The sequence below is a fragment of the Telopea speciosissima genome, chromosome 8, assembly GCF_018873765.1.
Source record: "Telopea speciosissima isolate NSW1024214 ecotype Mountain lineage chromosome 8, Tspe_v1, whole genome shotgun sequence".
Taxonomy (NCBI): domain Eukaryota; kingdom Viridiplantae; phylum Streptophyta; class Magnoliopsida; order Proteales; family Proteaceae; genus Telopea; species Telopea speciosissima.
Window position 1 is genome coordinate 65,474,211 of NC_057923.1, and position 16,754 is coordinate 65,490,964.

A 16,754-nucleotide genomic window follows, 5' to 3' on the forward strand; every position below is an offset into this window, starting at 1 on the left:
GGTCGGGCATTTTTGGGCTGCCTCAGTCCACTATTTTAAAGATGGAGTTTTCATGTGTGCCTTCCTTTGGAAAGGTTGTGATGCAAACAGATTCCTTCACCCTGTCAGTTGGGCTGTCATTTGTCTCCCCAGAGATGAAGGAGGCCTTGGTTTGAGAAGAATTAAAAAAGCCAATTATGTGGGAATTCTCAAATTGATTTGGAAGCTAGCTGCTAAGAGGAAGAGTATTTGGGTTGATTGGGTTTACTCTCACCTCCTCCACATTGACTCCATTTGGACTGCCCCTTGATGCATTTGCCTTGCCTGGCTGACCAACATGACCCACTATGAAGGCCCAAACCAAGGATTGATCCTAAACCGGTTTTCTGGTCTGGCAAGGGCTGGTGGTTTTTTTTGTTTTTGGTGAATAAAAAATTCATTACCAAAACCCCAAAAGAGAGGGAAAAGAGGGAGGGGAATACACAGGGAAAGAGAGAGAGAGGGAAGGAGCTATGCAAGCCACAAGGCCTAGGAGGCCGGGCTAGAAGACTGTAACAGAGAAGTATCTAGGCCCCTGGTAACAACAATGTGCTTGTTCCTTGGGGACTCTGTAAGAGAGCCTTAGAGTTTCGAGCTGACATTGAAGACGGTGGCTTTCCAAATCAAGTCAATGGACCGGGAGTTGGAGGTCCATCTTTGAAGATTCCACTCCATCTAGATTTTAGAGATAGCAACCCCGAACACAAGCTTGCCAGTGGTATCACAAATAGAGCTACTAAAAAAGGACATGTCTAGCCATAACCACTCCCGAGTGAAGGATAGGGGACGCCTACTACGAGGCCAAATGGAATGTAAGGCTTTTTTCCAAATAGTGGAGGCTAGGGGGCAAGAAAAAAAAAGGTGTTCGACGTCCTCAACACCATTCCAACAAAGGATACAGGAGGGGGAGACAAGGATGTGGCGGAGAAGGAGAAATGATTAGGTAGGGAGGCAAAGTTTAAGTGTTCTCCAGACATTGAAAGAGTGTCTTGGAATGTGGCCTTTGAACCAAACTAATTTGTGCCAAGGGACAGATGGGCCTTGTGGTCTAACAAAATTCCAAGCAGAGCAAAAACTAAAAATAACATTGTGGGGGGGGGGGGGGAGGGGGAGCCAAATGACTTTGTCTAAATGAGAGGGGAGGGGGGGGGGAGAGGCCCAGACCTGAATGAGACCGGGGATTTAAGGGGAGGGAAGGGACCAGGAGCCATGGGAAATGATTGAGGAGGGGCAGATTTAGGGATACCAGTAGAGTAGACCCCTTGGGCACCTAAGATAATCTAAAGGACTCCTGAGGGATGCCAAGGATCAAGCTAGAGGGAGGTGAGGCCCCATCAGCGATCACAAAATAGGTAGCACTAAGGGCTAAGGGATGGAGGAGAAGGATTTTGCGCCAGACCTAGGAGGGGTCTGCAGGCTGGGAAGCAGTCCAGATGCAGTCATTTTTTAGGAGATAGGAGTGGACCCAATTGACCCAAATTGAGTCCTGCTTAGTGGAGATTTTCCAAATTAACTTAAGAAGGCCTACAATATTATAATCACGGATTCTGCGAATGCCAAGACCTCCTTCCGATTTGGTAAAACAAGTAATTGCCCAGCTAATCGGGTGGAGGAATTTGCAAGACTCTTGTCCTTTCCATAGGAAAGCACTAAAGAGAGATTCTGTTAACAAAACTGATTTGGGAAATAATGCTTTATGATCTTAGACGGACCCCAAGCTTTGTATTTATAATAATAAGTCAAAATTACATGGACAGAATTGTCCCTAATATAGCCGCGATGGCTGTTCATAAGATTAAAAGCTAAAAAGTCCAGAATACCCCCCACGGTATTCTGGCCCATACATTCCAACACTCCCCCTCAAGTTGAGGCATATATGTCATGCATGCCCAACTTGACTAAAATAGGATGAAACACTTAGCCCCTTAGTGAACAAATCGGCTAATTAATCAGCAAACTTCACAAAGGGAACACAGATGAGCCCAGCTTCGAGCTTCTTCTTGATGAAATGTCGATCAACCTCCACATGCTTAGTACGATCATGCTAGACAGGGTTATGAGCAATGCTATGGCCGCTTTATTATCACAATATAGCATCATGGGAAGATGGACAGCAACACCAATATCCTACAACAATCCTCTAAGCCACAAAAGTTCACAGATTCCTTATGCCATGGCACGGAACTCTGTGTTAATAGATCTGAATTAGGGAAATAAGGCTTGGATGATCAAAGACTGATCCCAAGCAATGTATTTATAATAATAATAGGCAATTACATGGACAGAATTGTCCCTCATATGACTGACTAAATAAAGAGCAAAACTAAAAGGGAAAAAGACCAGAATACCCCCCACAGTATTCTGTCCCATACAACCAACACTCCCTCTCAAGTTGGTGCATATATACCACACATGCCCAACTTGACTAAAACAGGACAGGAAAATTTGCTACTCAACCCTTTAGTGAAGACATCAGCTAACTGGTCAGCAAACTTCTTAAAGGGAACACAGATGAGGCTAACTTCAATCTTCTCCTTAATGAAATGTCGGTCAACTTCAACATGCTTGGTACGATCATGCTCAACAGGGTTATAAGCGATGCTAATGGCAACCTTATTGTCACAATTCAGCATCATGGGAAGATGGACAACAACACCAATGTCTTATAACATGACATGGAATTCAGCTTCAGCACTAGATCTTGCTACAACATTTTGCTTCTTGCTACGCCATGTGACAAGATTCTCACCCACAAAAAAAGCAATATCCAGAGATAGATTTCCTGTCTGTAGAGCCAGCCCAATCAGCATCAATGTAAGCTTTAACTTTCAGATGGCCATTGGGAGATAAAAGTATTCCTTTTCCAGGAACAAACTTCAAATATCGAAGAATGTGAATCACTGCGTCCATATGAGAGGAATAAGGATCATGCGTAAATTGGCTCACTAGACTAACTGCAATAGCTATATCTAGTTGTGTATGAGAGAGGTAGATTAGCTTGCCAACCAATCATTGATAGCGACCATTGTCAACTGGTTCACCTTCTTTCTCCTTAAGACTTGTTGTAGCTTCCATAGGAGTGTCTGTGGGATGACAGCCTAACATTCATGCTTCGGACAACAGATCTAGGATATATTTCCTTTAAGAAAGGAAGATGCCCTTTGAAGATTGAGCAACCTCTATCCCTAGAAAATATTTTGGAGTTCCCAGATCCTTTATTTCAAACTCACGGCGAAGGAAGTGCTTCAATTTCTTGATCTCATCACCATCATCTCTGGTTACCACAATATCATCCACATAGACTATAAGAATAGTTACCTTATCACCAACTCATTTGATGAACAGTGTATGATCAACATTGCTTTGCTTATATCCCACTGAAACGATAGCCTTGTGAAACTTGCCAAACCAAGCTCTAGGTGACGGCTTCAATCCATAAAGAGCACGCTTCAATTTACAGACCTTGCCCTTGGTCTTATCATCAGAGAAGCCTAGTGGAATATTCATATATACCTCTTCCTCTAGCTCTCCATGGAGGAAGGCATTCTTCACATCCAACTGCTGAAGATCCCACCCAAGATTTACAACACAGGATAATAACACTCTTACAGTATTGAGTTTAGCCACTGGTGCGAAGGTCTCCTGATAATCAACTCCATAAGTTTGGGTAAAGCCCTTTGCAACCAGGCGTGCCTTGTATCGATCCACAGTCCCATCAACCTTCTGTTTGACCACAAACACCCATTTACATCCCACTAGTTGTTTCCCTAGAGGAAGAACTACAAAATCCCAAGTATTATTTTTTTTTCAATGCTTTCATTTCTTCCAACATTGCTGCCTTCCACTTTCCATTTGTATAAGCTTCCGGCCAATTTTTAGGAATAGAAACAGAAGAAAGGGAGGACACAAATGCACGAAAAGATGGAGAAAGAGAACTATAAGAGACAAAGCGGGAAATGGAATGATGAGTGCAAGTCCTAGTACCTTGGCGATGAGCAATAGGTAGGTTGGAAGGAGAAATCTTACCAGGAGAAGTAGGATTTGGATCCAAAGTCGGCAACTGGATGGGTACTGGTGCTATAGTGGATTGAAGCTGCCCTTTTCTGGAACATCTTTTTTGATAGGTTAAAATGTTGGAGCCATCAATCCTCTTCTGAAATTTAACAATGGTTCTCCGAATTGGAGTCAACTCCCCCTAAGCAGGAGCTTCACCATCACCATTTTCCATAGTCTCCCCCTGCATAGGATTATCTAAAGATGTAGGTGCAGCAGCCAAGGGTGATGGGGCAGCAACCAAGGGTGATGGGGCAGCAGCCAAAGGTGATGGGGCAACAGCCAAAGGTAATGGGGATCAAAGGCCCAACATGTATAAAACCCAACCCTAAACTTATTCCTAATAAAACAAGCCTATTTCGGTGATGAATCTGCATCATGGGGCTCCAGACTCAGAAGTAGATGGATTAGAGGGCAATATGGAGGTAGTAGTGCCTCATGATTTCAGATGGCGCCTGCAGACTGGAAGAGGTGCAGGATGAGAAGGTAATGGAACATCAGCAAATGAATTAGCATGGGAGTAGGAGGAGATACAGAAGAAGAAGAATCAATTGACTCGTTGCCCAAAACCTTAACATCGTCAGAAAAAGTCTATGTACTTTCAAAAAAAGTAGCATCCACACTGACAAATTGCTGATGAAACACAGGGTCATAACAACGATAGCCTTTATGTACGAGAATACCCAAGAAGATATATATATATATATATATATATAATAGCATGGGGAGACAATTTATCGATAACAAGCTGAATATGGACAAAACAAGTGCAACCAAAATATCGTGGTGGTAGAGCAAATAACGAAGAAGTTGGGAAAACAATAGAAAAGGGGATATGTTTTGAAGAACCGAAGAAGGCATGCGAATAATAGGATAACAGGCAATTAACACAACATCTCTCCAAAATATCATTGGGTCATATGAAACATTAAAGAGTGAGCAATATCCAATAAATAGCAGTTTTTTAGTTCAGCAACTTCATTCTATTGAGGAGAATATGAACAACTTGTCTGATGAACCATACTATGCTTGGAACAAAAGATGAAATTTCTTGATGAGTGTACTCTAGAGTATTAACAGAACGGAAAAAATTTTAAACGCACCTGAGTTTTTATTTCATTAGAATTTTTTGTTTAAATAAACAAGAATTTAGAATGATCCTTTAATTAATACAACATTGTCATGTGAGAATGATCGTCCACAAAGCAACAAAGTAGTAAAATCCATACCTACTTTTGATCCAACTTGGACTCCAAATATCAAAATGAACTAATGAAAACAAAGAGGAACTCCTAGAGACACCGCAAGAAAGAAATGAAAATGATGGTGTTTGCCAAGTTCACAAGCTTCACATTCAAGATGAGAATTTGATTTACTACTGGAAACTGTTTGCTGAATTCTTGAAGATAGACAAGTTGCCAATTGAAATGCCATTGAAGTGGAGACACCTAGAAGCAACTGAAGCAGTCAGTGAATGAATCAAGGTAATATAAGCCATCCTCACACCCTCCATCAGTCATCCTTCTTGTCTTGAGATCCTGAAACATACAATGAGAAGGATAAAACAAAACGGAACAGTTTAGAGACTTGGTAATTTGAGTAATAGAAAAAATGTAATGGAAAATTTTGGACGTGAAGAACAGATGATAAAGATAAGGATTTGTTAGGAGAAACAACTCTAAAACCAGTAATATGTGTAGATGAACCATCAGCAATAATAACTCAAGATGGATGACAAGATTTTTGAAATTGAAAAAATATGTCAGACTTACCAATCATATAGGAGGCACCTGAATCAATAACCAAGTGGAGAGAGAAGAAGAGGCGAGTAGTGCAGGTTTACCTGTGTAGGCCAAAGTAGCAGTGGATAAGGAGGTGGATGTCTAACTCTCATGCTGCTGAACACGTTTTAACAAGTGGTGATAATCATCTGAAGACAGGGTCACAAACTGACTAGCGGCCGATAAAGTGAGATTAGTATCATTAGGTGATACCGATTCAGAAGTCAGAACCCCCATCAACCATTGAAGATGTATTGGCGAATTTCTGCAACCATTGAGGTTTACCATGCTTAACCCAACACTTATTAACAATATGATTACTCTTATCACAGTGTGTACAATGATGAAAGGCTTGATCAGTTTGCTGTCAACCACAACCACCCATACCCCGTCCTCTATTTCCTTTTGAACCACCTCTTCCAGAAAATCCAAAACCACAACCACCAACCATCAAAGTAGAACTTCCCTTGGAGGAAGGAAGTGATCATGGAACAAGAACTCACCGAGATCTCGGTAATATCTCGCTTTTTTGAAACACCGAGACGAGATGATAGATGAAATAGGAGGAATGCATTGTCTTACCGAGATCTCAGTGGTCTCGGTCATCTCGGTGGGAAACCTCTTGGTATATAGACACTTATTTATGCCAAAAAACAGGATAGACACTTATTTATGCCAAAAAACAGGATAGACACTTATTTATGCCAGAAACCAGGACAGGCACTTATTTATGCCTAATGTCATTTAAGTAAATGATTTTTCGTTTGCTTAAGATATTATACATAAATAAGCAAATACCCTCCTATTTGAATTCAATAAAAATAGTTAAAAAATCAAATTCCATAAGGATAAAAATTCAACCCCTCAGTTCAAGTAAAAAAAACTGGATTTTGAGCGGTACATGCAATTTTCAATTTTTAAATGTTGGGGGTTTTCTCAAATCTATAAATTCAGTAAGTCTTAATATGATAAAACATTGCTAAAAACCAAAAGTGCGGTAAAATATTCATTTGTTTTGATGTCCAAAAAAATATTTTCATTCAAAGAGATTTTGACAGCATTCGTGCACATCAAATTAAGTTTGACCGATATTGCAAAGCTTTCCAACAAATCCAAGATTGCTTAAATCTGACTTATATTGATGGAATTATGTTTTGGTAAAACTTAATTTGGTGTACGCGAATGCTGTCAAAATCACTCTGAATGAAAATATTTTTTTAGACATCAAAACAAATGAATATTTTACCGCACTTTTGTTTTTTAACAATATTTTATCATATTAAGATTTATGAAATTTATAGATTTAAGAAAAACTCGGCATTTAAAAGTTGAAAATTACACCTATCACTGAAAATTCAGTTTTTATTCTTGAACTGGGGGGTTGACTTTTTATCCTTTTGGAATTTGATTTTTTTTTTTTTAACTATTTTTATTGGATTCAAATAGGGGATATTTGCTTATTTATGAATAATATCTTAAGTAAATGAAATAACAAATATAAAAACATTTACTTAAATGATATTAGGCATATTTAAGTGTGTGTCCTGGTTTTTGGCATAAATATCTGTCTTGGTTTCCCACTAAGTCAAACTCCTATTTGAATTTTGATTTTGGAAAATCTGATAGTGTCATTGTGTTTAAATAGCCCAAAATAGGTTGTATACCAAGTTTCATGACCAAACTAGGTCACAAACCCACCGAAACCATCAGACGAGTTCAAAAAAAAGTGCACCAACTCGCCTAGATCTCGGTCCAACTCGGTTTTTAGCCTGACCGAAACCAGGTCCGAAAACGAGAACTCGGACCATGGAAGTGATTCAGGTGTAGAATGATAAAGAGATACAACACATTGAATACGACAAAACTTAACAGCTTCATTCATGAGGGAACCTTTTCACCAGCTAGAAGCTAAGTTTTGACTGCAGATCAAGTTAGCCACTTGAAATTCTACACTTTCAGACTTTAACTAGTCTAAATCTGTAGTATGATATTAATAAACATTTAGCTCTTCCTGCATGCCCTTGAGTGCACTATAGTATTCACGCACAGAATCGTAAAAAAATAAGTAAATAAAGGGCGTACCCAGTGCACGAGACTCCAGCCACTGCGGGGTCTAGGGAGGGTCATAATGAATACACATAATCTCTGTGTATTCACACACAGATTTGTCTTCTTGTTTAGATGAAAAGATCTTTTCATTCAGATCATACACTCGGGACATATTCTTATCTTGAGAAAAACTTTCTTTCAGATCATCCCCAAAACCTTTAGCTGTAGTATGAAACATGACGTTTGCAGTAATAGAGGAATCCATAGTGTTCTATAACCATACAAGGTATCATTCTCCCGCATCCACTCTTTTTTAGAGTCTATAGATGGTGAGGCTGAAGTCATATACTTTAGTATACCCTTTGCATTGATATAAACTTTAACAGCTTGTGCCCACAGTAGATAATCAGAGGCACCACTTAACTTTATAGAGGTGATTTGAATAATTCACAATATCAACTAATGGTTTGGAATCACCCATGGTAGAGAGAATTTTCACAGCTGAGTATGAGAAGAAAACTTCTGAACCAGAACTAACAGACTGAAAGTTCTGTAAAACAGAAGAATCCAATCGTCAACAATAAGCAGCACAATTTAGAAACCGTATAAGAGACCAGAATTTTGGAAGAATTCTGGTAGAATGGCATCAACCAATCAGATTTGAACAAGTCCTTGGTTGAACACTTGATTAGAAGGATGAAGAATCATATCAAAACTGTACGTCAATCCAATGGATGGATGACAAGTTACTGCAGTCTCCTATTTAGAGTAGGAGAACTCGTAACAGAGAAACAAACCAGATTCAAATAAAAAAAAAATAGTAACCAGACATATCAGCAGCAGATGTGATCATGATACCAGATCAGATCATTAAAAAAAAACATGAGCCGCAGGGAGAAAAACAAGATCAGGCTTTTGAAAGGTCTGATCTGAACAATATTCTGGTTGAAGGCTAGTTTATAGGTGGTGAACAACCTTGCAAACGTTGATCATGGTCCTTGGTTTGATTCATAGATTTGGAAGAGTTCAAGTACTGCAAGAAACCTTCAAGAAACTTCAAGAAACAGCATAGAACGGGATCTGATGATCCAAATCCAGATCAAACTTCGGTCTTCTTGATCAGATCTCATGATCACTCAATGCACATCACAAGCAGAAGCAATGATTGCTGTGAATATCACACCCTCCTCGAAGACTCTCAAACCAATTCAATAGGGTTGTAAATCATTATTATATCCCCTCTGATACCATGTAACTAAAACAGATCAGATACAACCAACAATAAACTGTAGAAGAAGATGGAGAAGAAAAAAGAAGAGAGAAGATAATAGGAGAGGAGAAGGGCTAGCTGATTGGAAGGAAAGAGGTCGATCCAATCAGTAGGCAAGACTTATATTTGTAAAGCTATAAATATCTGTATTTACGAGAGAAAAATAAACACTCCCAGCTTGCGTATTTACACATAAGCCAAAATAAGAAGTAATAATTACAAAAGTAACCCATACGGCTAATCTGTACTATTACTACTGATCTAACTTCATTTTTTAACATTGCCATTTATCAATTTCAAAACATAAATCTTTTATCAGGGTTAAAATGGTTCAGTTCAATAAATAAAATGACATTGAGAGTGGAAACCTGCTTATCTCCTACCTTTTCTCTTTTAAAGAATTGAATTCCAATGTTTGTGATCTGGTTAAGTTGGGGACAGCCAGATGGGACCAAGTTAGGAGTAATGAATAAATGTACTAATTCAGAATAGGACACTACTTCGGCCCACATAAGTTAACACCAGTTGTGCACAATGATCTGTTTAAGACCTGTCAATCTTCTTCTAAAATCACATAGAAGACTTACCTGGTATGTATCACTGTAATTCTTTTATTATTTCCCAGTTGAGCCACCATATATGGTAGCCCTTTATTTCAATGTATAACTGTAAATATGATCCATAAATATTATGAAAAGCCGCCATCTATGTTCATGCATTGTGACAGAGAGCCAGGACAGTAATTCAACGCATGATATCAGAGCTTTTTCTATGAACAAAACGAGTTCGATCCTTGTTTCTCCCACCCTCCGGGGAACTGCACCATGGCCACCAGTTCCAAGCATCTCAGCTGAAGGTTCCTTGGCCCTCGACGTTGCAGCTTCAGAAATTTTGTTTCAATTTATCTTTTACACCCACCAATTACTTACTGTAGAAGACCCAAGTATCCGGTCTCATTGATTCTCAAGATTTATGAGGTTTTTGTTGACTTGTAGGCCCGAGCAGGGCATGACAACATGACAGTTAGTGTCCTGCAATTCTGAATTAGTATCTTAGTTATTTTATGGGATTTTAGTAGGTTTTCCCTTAGACATTGAGATCTTCTGGTTTCTTCCAATATGATTCAAGATTAGATTCAACCTGAGTGGATTCCTCTGCCTCCTAATATTATTAAGCTGAAAGCGGATGGCAGCTCTGTGGGAATCCTGGCCAGGCTGGTACTGGAGGGGTTTTAAGAAATTCTGGAGGTACTATTGGTATTCTTGGTTCCTGTACGTCAATGCTGATGCAAGGAGATTCTTTGATGGTGATTCAATGGCTTCAGCATAGAGTTGGCATCCCTGATACCTGCATAGAGTTGGCATCCCTGATACCTTTATCTTATTAGGAAGGCTAGGACATCTTTTTTCTTAGCACAACATCTGCCACTTCCTTGGCAGTGGCAGATGAGTTGGCTAGTGGGGGCCTCCTTATGTATTGTAATTTGAGATAATTTTGCTTAAATGGATTGAAGTTTCCTATTAATTATTTTCAAAATGTTCCCAATTATTTATGTAGAGGGAAAATAATATCCATATTCAACAATTCCAAGGGATTTGAAGTTTGAAGATTTTAATAATCTGATATGCTGGTTTTTTATTGTCTTTTTGGCAGAGCATCACGGGGTATTGACTTTGCTGGTGTGGATCATGTTGTTCTTTTCGATTTCCCTAGGGATCCAAGTGAGTATGTTCGCCGTGTTGGAAGAACTGCTAGAGGTGCTGGAGGAAAGGGGAAGGCATTTATTTTTGTGGTTGGCAAGCAGGTTTCTCTTGCTCAAAGGATTGTAGAAAGGAACAGAAAGGGCCACCCACTACACGATGTCCCATCCGCATATGAATTGGTGATCTAGAGAGCACGTTTTCAGAGTGCAAGCTCTTCTTTCTCATCCATGAATCCATTTGTCCTGCTAAGAGGGTGTAAAACTTATCCCATCCTGCCAGTAGAAGGGAAGCAAGTGATTCTTGCTCACTTTGTTAACTCCTTCGGGATTTCTATTCATTAGGAAATTTGAAGAATCATTGCTGGCACTAGATTTGGCAGCTTACTAGTAGGATATCTTTAAGATGTCTTAAGCTGACAAAAATCGAACCATGTTTGAATGTATTCAATCTGTAGGGAGAAGTAAAACTCTCTTCCCATATTCAGAAATCTGTTTTCTCACTATGAATTTCCCTTAAGTTTTGGCAATTTGTTTGTTGGTTACTGGGTTCAGAACCAGTCTTTACCTGCTGCCAATTAAAAGGAGAAAAAGGAAGAGGAGGGTGTTTTTTTAAGGGAAAAAGTTCTCTGTCCGGGAGTGTGGCCTACGCCACCACTCCCTTGAGTCTATCTCTCTCCTCCTTAAAACAAGGAGGCAGAGGTGTCTTTTCACATGGGGAAGAGAGAGAGACACATGGGAGTGCTGGCATAGGCCACACTCCTGTGCAGAAAATTACTTCTCTTTTTTTTATTACTTAAAATAAGGGAGTGTTAGGGGGGCGTCTTTTCCTGCTTCAATCCACTTATCCACCACAAGACCCGTCCCCAACTACTTTACACTGGGTTTGGACAAAAAATTTTCAACCTTGTCAAGTATACGAGTGTGCTTTAGGTGAATTTAGCTCGTCTCCAAGGAGTCCAGCACATAGGGTACTATCAGCCATTGGGTTGTGCCGCACACATCCCTAGGTGTGCATCGAGATGTGTGTAGTACAGCTCAATCGTTGGATCCCCCCTGGCAGCACCTTGGCGCACGCCTCCCTGGAGACAATCCTAATCTGCTTTGCACAGGTAGTCAAGCTGGCCATACACCCTTAACTGATTAAACCCCCTTATGAACCGAGTCAGCTCCAGTTTCCCCAATCAATAGCAGCGTCTCTGGATCATCTGTGACCCAACTTGTCTAGCCACTCGGTACTGGAGCCACTTACTATTGTGTTATGTCAGAGTTCGGATAAATTATCAAGCTACCGTTTTTCTTCACCACAAGTGTGAGAATCTAGTTATTGGGGTGTCATTATTCCATCAAATTTAGCTCGTCTCCGGGGAGCCCAACACGCCCAGGGTGTTGCTAGTCGTTGGGCTGTGCCGTACTAAGAAAAGGGCTAACAGACTTGAAGCCTTTGGGACTTGGTTTCCGTCATTGCCAGCCTGAGAACGTGGTTTTTGTGAAGAAGTTGTTGCTCGAGAACCAAGCTAATTAAACAGGAAAAGGGTGCGCCGTGATGAGAGAGAATAGAAGGAAAGCAATTTTAATATTTAAACCAAGTTTTCCTTTACCTACCGTGATGAGAGAATCTCTTAATCTTTGGATTCTGGTGATTGGACAAGACTCCTAGTATAATGCAGGCATTTTGACTTCGTATAATAGAAAGAAGAGGGAATAGGATCAGGATCGTCTCTAGAGAGTCCAGCCCCTAGGGCGCACCCAGGGGGCATCCAGCGGTTGGGCTGTGCCGTACACATCCCTAGGTATACAACAAATTTTTAAGACTTAAAATGCTTGATGGTGAATAGACATATAATGTCAATGAGGTGTATGGTATGGTTATTTCATATTATGAAGAGGCATTTGCATCAGAGGGGGTTGATCATATTGCTTTGGAAAGTGTTCTTGACTCGATGGAGCCGGTTATATCGGAGGATACAAATGCTATGCTTTGTGGGCAGCCAAGTATGGATGAGATGCGTGACGCTCTATTTGCTATGAGGCCCTTGAAATCACCAGGTACTGATTCTTTTCCACCTACTTTTCTCCAAAAGTATTGGGATGTTATCAAGGTAGATCTTCACAACTTAATGTACAACTTCTTTGAGACTAGTTCGCTTTCGAGTGAACTCAATGAGACCTTGATATGCCTTGTTCCTAAAGGGCTCAATTAGAGCTTTAATGAGTTTTGGAGCCTTGGGCTGCCACCCAAACAGGCCCTAAGGCCCATTTCATATTATAAAAAAGGACTTGAGTTCTAAAGACTCATTTCATTTCTCCTCCAAGCAAAATCGTGGAAGGAGGGGAAAGAAGAGAAAGAAGGAGAAGATGGAGATGGAGATGTAGAGAGCTCAAAAGGGGCTCACCTAGCCTTGGATCCTTGCTCCCTCCTTGGTGGTGAGTGTTCTTCCCTTTTCTCCCTCTCCATTACTCTATTTCTTAGTTTATGGTGTTGGATTTTGAAGTTGGGAGAAGCTTGGGTTCCACTTGGAACCCAAGGATTTATTTATGAGCCTCTATACTAACCTATATGAAGCAAATGCTCACCATTTGGGACCCTTTAGACCTCTCTTTGAACCCCTCTCTTGAACCTAGAGTTCCTTTTTCTCAAAAGCCCCAATTCTTGTTCCTGGATGATTCAATCCATTGAACCCAGTAATCCCTTGGTTCAAATGTGTTATTTTGGACCTAAGTGGCCCTAGAACACTTTCCCCAAGCCCTTAGAGCCATTAATGGCCTTAAGAATCAAATTGGATGAATTTTGGGCTGAAAACCCGTGTTCTGGGTGCAAACGGACTTAGGACTAGATTCACTGTAATGAATCCGCCTGTAAATCCATTCACTTCTGCATCCCGAATGGACTTAGGACCGGACTCACTATAGTGAATCCGCCCGTAAATCCACTCATGCCCAGAACTATTTTTAAGAACTCAATCCCTACCTGATGTTTCGGCCATAACTTTGTCTATACATATCAGATCAACGCGATTCAAATTGCATTGTAAACTAGACTTAAAGGAATACATCTCTTATGAAGGAACTTTTGACCCAATAGGTGAGGAAGACCCTCTAATGTGGGCACAAACCTGGCTGATGTGTTTTGACAGCAATTGTTAGAATTGAATCTTTTTACCCCAGTGACATCGCTTACTTCAGGGATGTTTAAGTAAACTTTGAAAGGTTTAATGGGGGTTACCTAAAATCGTAAATGACTCCTAAACATACTAATTAGGTAACCCTAGGTGGTGCTAAGGTCTACCCCTTGATGCCCCATCGATCTCCCTCCCCCTTCGTTTTGGGTTTTGGGATCTATGGGTTTGGATTGGTCTAGGGTGCCACTTGGAACACAAGGCTTGGATGGACACTTGAATGTGGGTCCATCTTTGGATCAGATATTACTTCCCCAATGCACTTGAGACCCTCCCTTTAAACCAATTCCTAAACCTAGAATTGATTCTTGGGGATTCAATCCCTTAAACCCCCGAAGCCCTTCATTGAATAGATTAGTAAGACCCTAGTTGGGAAGGTGATGACCTTGAAAATCCGGACCTAGCATCGAACGGACCCAAGAGCAAACTCACCTGTTGTGCATCCGCTCAAGAATCCATTCGGTGGCCCTTACGGCTTTTGCCTGAGCGGTCAAGTGGACTCAAGTCTGTCTCAGTCCGAGAATCTGTTTGTTTCTGTTTGCTCTGCCTACGAATGGACCCACGATTGGACTCACTATTAGGGATGTAAACCGATCGGATTCAGCTCAGATAGTGCTATATCTGCATCCGCATCCAATTAGCTTTCGTACAGATTCGGGTAGTGTTAAACGGATATGGACACGAATACAGATCGGATATTTTATCCGTTTACATGTAAATATAGCTTTTTGGATGGCTATAGCCTATCCGTATCCGCATCCGTTTAGCTTTCAGACAGATTCGGATAGTGCTAAACGGGTTCAGACACGAATATGGAAACGGATTTTAGCTATTCATTTACACCCCTACTAACTATAATAAATCTGTCTGTGAGACTGTTCCATGTATTTTGGGCTTTTTACCTTGGGCGGACCCAGGAACTGACCCAAATGCTGATGCCTCCGTTCCTGAGTCCGTTCGTACTCTTTTATACTTTATTGAAGTTTAAACTTCGGGAACCTTCTTGCGCCCCTCCTACCCTACCTAACATACATTGTCATGCATCCCTAGGTAACTAAACTTGTACTGGGAGACGTGTAGGACATCGATCGAGTGATGAACCTTATAAACGATACGCAAACTACTAGGTGAGTGGGTTTGGGTTTGTTTGTTGCTTGGGAATGCTATGCATATAACATGTGAATATATATATATATATATCATTGATCATACATGTTGCATTTTTGCATTCTTATAACTATGATTGTTTATTGATGATGATTATGTGATGTGATTTTGGATTTCATTGCCTATGTCGGGTTACGGTGTCGGGGAGTGCCGACACCGGAATCCTATGGGATAAATTGTTGTCATATGTCATATTGGTCTGTATGTGGCGTGTCGTGCTGGTACCCTTGTGTTAGATGGAATGGGACGTTGATACACCCGGAATACCTCTCGACACGATAGAACCATGTAGTATAATTGCAATTAGGGTTACGTTCCCTATGCTACGACCCTTACCAACATGGGTTCAGGTATTGGGTAATCAGGGCTCCCTGTGTGCCTGAGGAGTGATACAAGACAAAGGGATGATCACTGGTTATCGGGGTCTACCTCTTGGTGGCCTAGAGCTTCAACCGATGCCGGTCCTAAGGTAACAATTGAGGTTTCACTATGGTGATGATGTAAGTGACCCACGGTGTCTCTCGAGTTGTTACAGTAGCATATACCTAGTGACTTAGATTGTGTGTTAGGTAGAAATCTATTAATAATTACATGCATCATGGACTATTTGAATTTGTTGTGTATGCATCCCCATCGTCTCACAGGGCTCAATGGAGCTTACCCCTCGTTGTGCATCCTTTTTAGATGTGTGCAGGTGATGTTTTGAGGGTGCTCTCTTTGTTGGTTATGATCCGTTCGGAGCCGGTGACCTAGAACTCCAATGTTGGATGTACATTCTAGGACTGCGCCAAAGGGACACCTAGATTGAGGAATTTCATCTTTTGTTTCTTTTTGGTTTATCATTTGCATTAAATAAATTTTGTAATATCACTGCTGTTTTTTTTTTTTAGTTTTTAGTTAATCTACTGGGTTAAAATGTAATATACAATATTATCTATCACTTAGACTTCTGAACCCTTTTATCGTTGATAAAACCCTTCTGAACTCTAATGTATATGTGAGTTGTATTTTAGTTGACTGTGATTTGGACCACTGCATCGAGATCCTGGTGGTGGTTCAGGATGTTGGGAACCATCCTAGTCATACCAAAACCCTAGGGTGGGGTTGGGGTGTGACAACAACCTCCATTACCACTGCCACCACTACCCACACCCTCCTACTCTCACTCTCCCATCTCCTACCCCCTCCTCCTGCAACCCCACCGTCATGGTTCCACCTCCATCACATTTCTGGTGGGTGTTGGTCAAATATTGTAGAAACACAGAGAGATCTACAAGGCCGAATTCCATTTTTTGGAATTCCTCACGCAACTCGGGCAGCAATCCTGATTCCTGCAGTGTTGTCACAAATGAGGAGCGCCACCGCAGCATTCATTTGGGTAGAAGTCCAAGCTCTTCATAACTCTTTCATGATATTTCTCTCTCCTCAAGTTTCCGAGAATTCAATGATGGGTACAGCGGCAAAATGTGAGGATTGTGAGCAATAATGAGCTAATGAAAGCAAATTCACTATCGATGAAAATCCAAAACCAAGATTTC

The 16,754-nt window shown here is 40.7% G+C and overlaps 1 protein-coding gene and 1 pseudogene across 3 annotated transcripts in view; one reads left to right on the forward strand and one right to left on the reverse strand.

Annotated features, from left to right (window-relative positions):
- Nucleotides 1–11,254, forward strand: part of LOC122671132 (DEAD-box ATP-dependent RNA helicase 50) — a 93,114-nt gene extending 81,860 nt beyond the window's left edge. For 2 of the 3 annotated variants that reach the window (XM_043868230.1, XM_043868232.1), the window contains one exon: nt 10,825–11,254. In XM_043868230.1, coding sequence (XP_043724165.1) covers nt 10,825–11,062 — 238 coding nt within the window. In that variant the 3' untranslated portion in view covers nt 11,063–11,254. The remainder of the gene's footprint in view (nt 1–10,824) is intronic. The other variant, XM_043868231.1, reaches the window with a different exon arrangement.
- A 759-nt stretch (nt 11,255–12,013) lies between these two features.
- LOC122672587 overlaps nt 12,014–16,754 on the reverse strand; it is a 28,314-nt pseudogene continuing 23,573 nt past the window's right edge.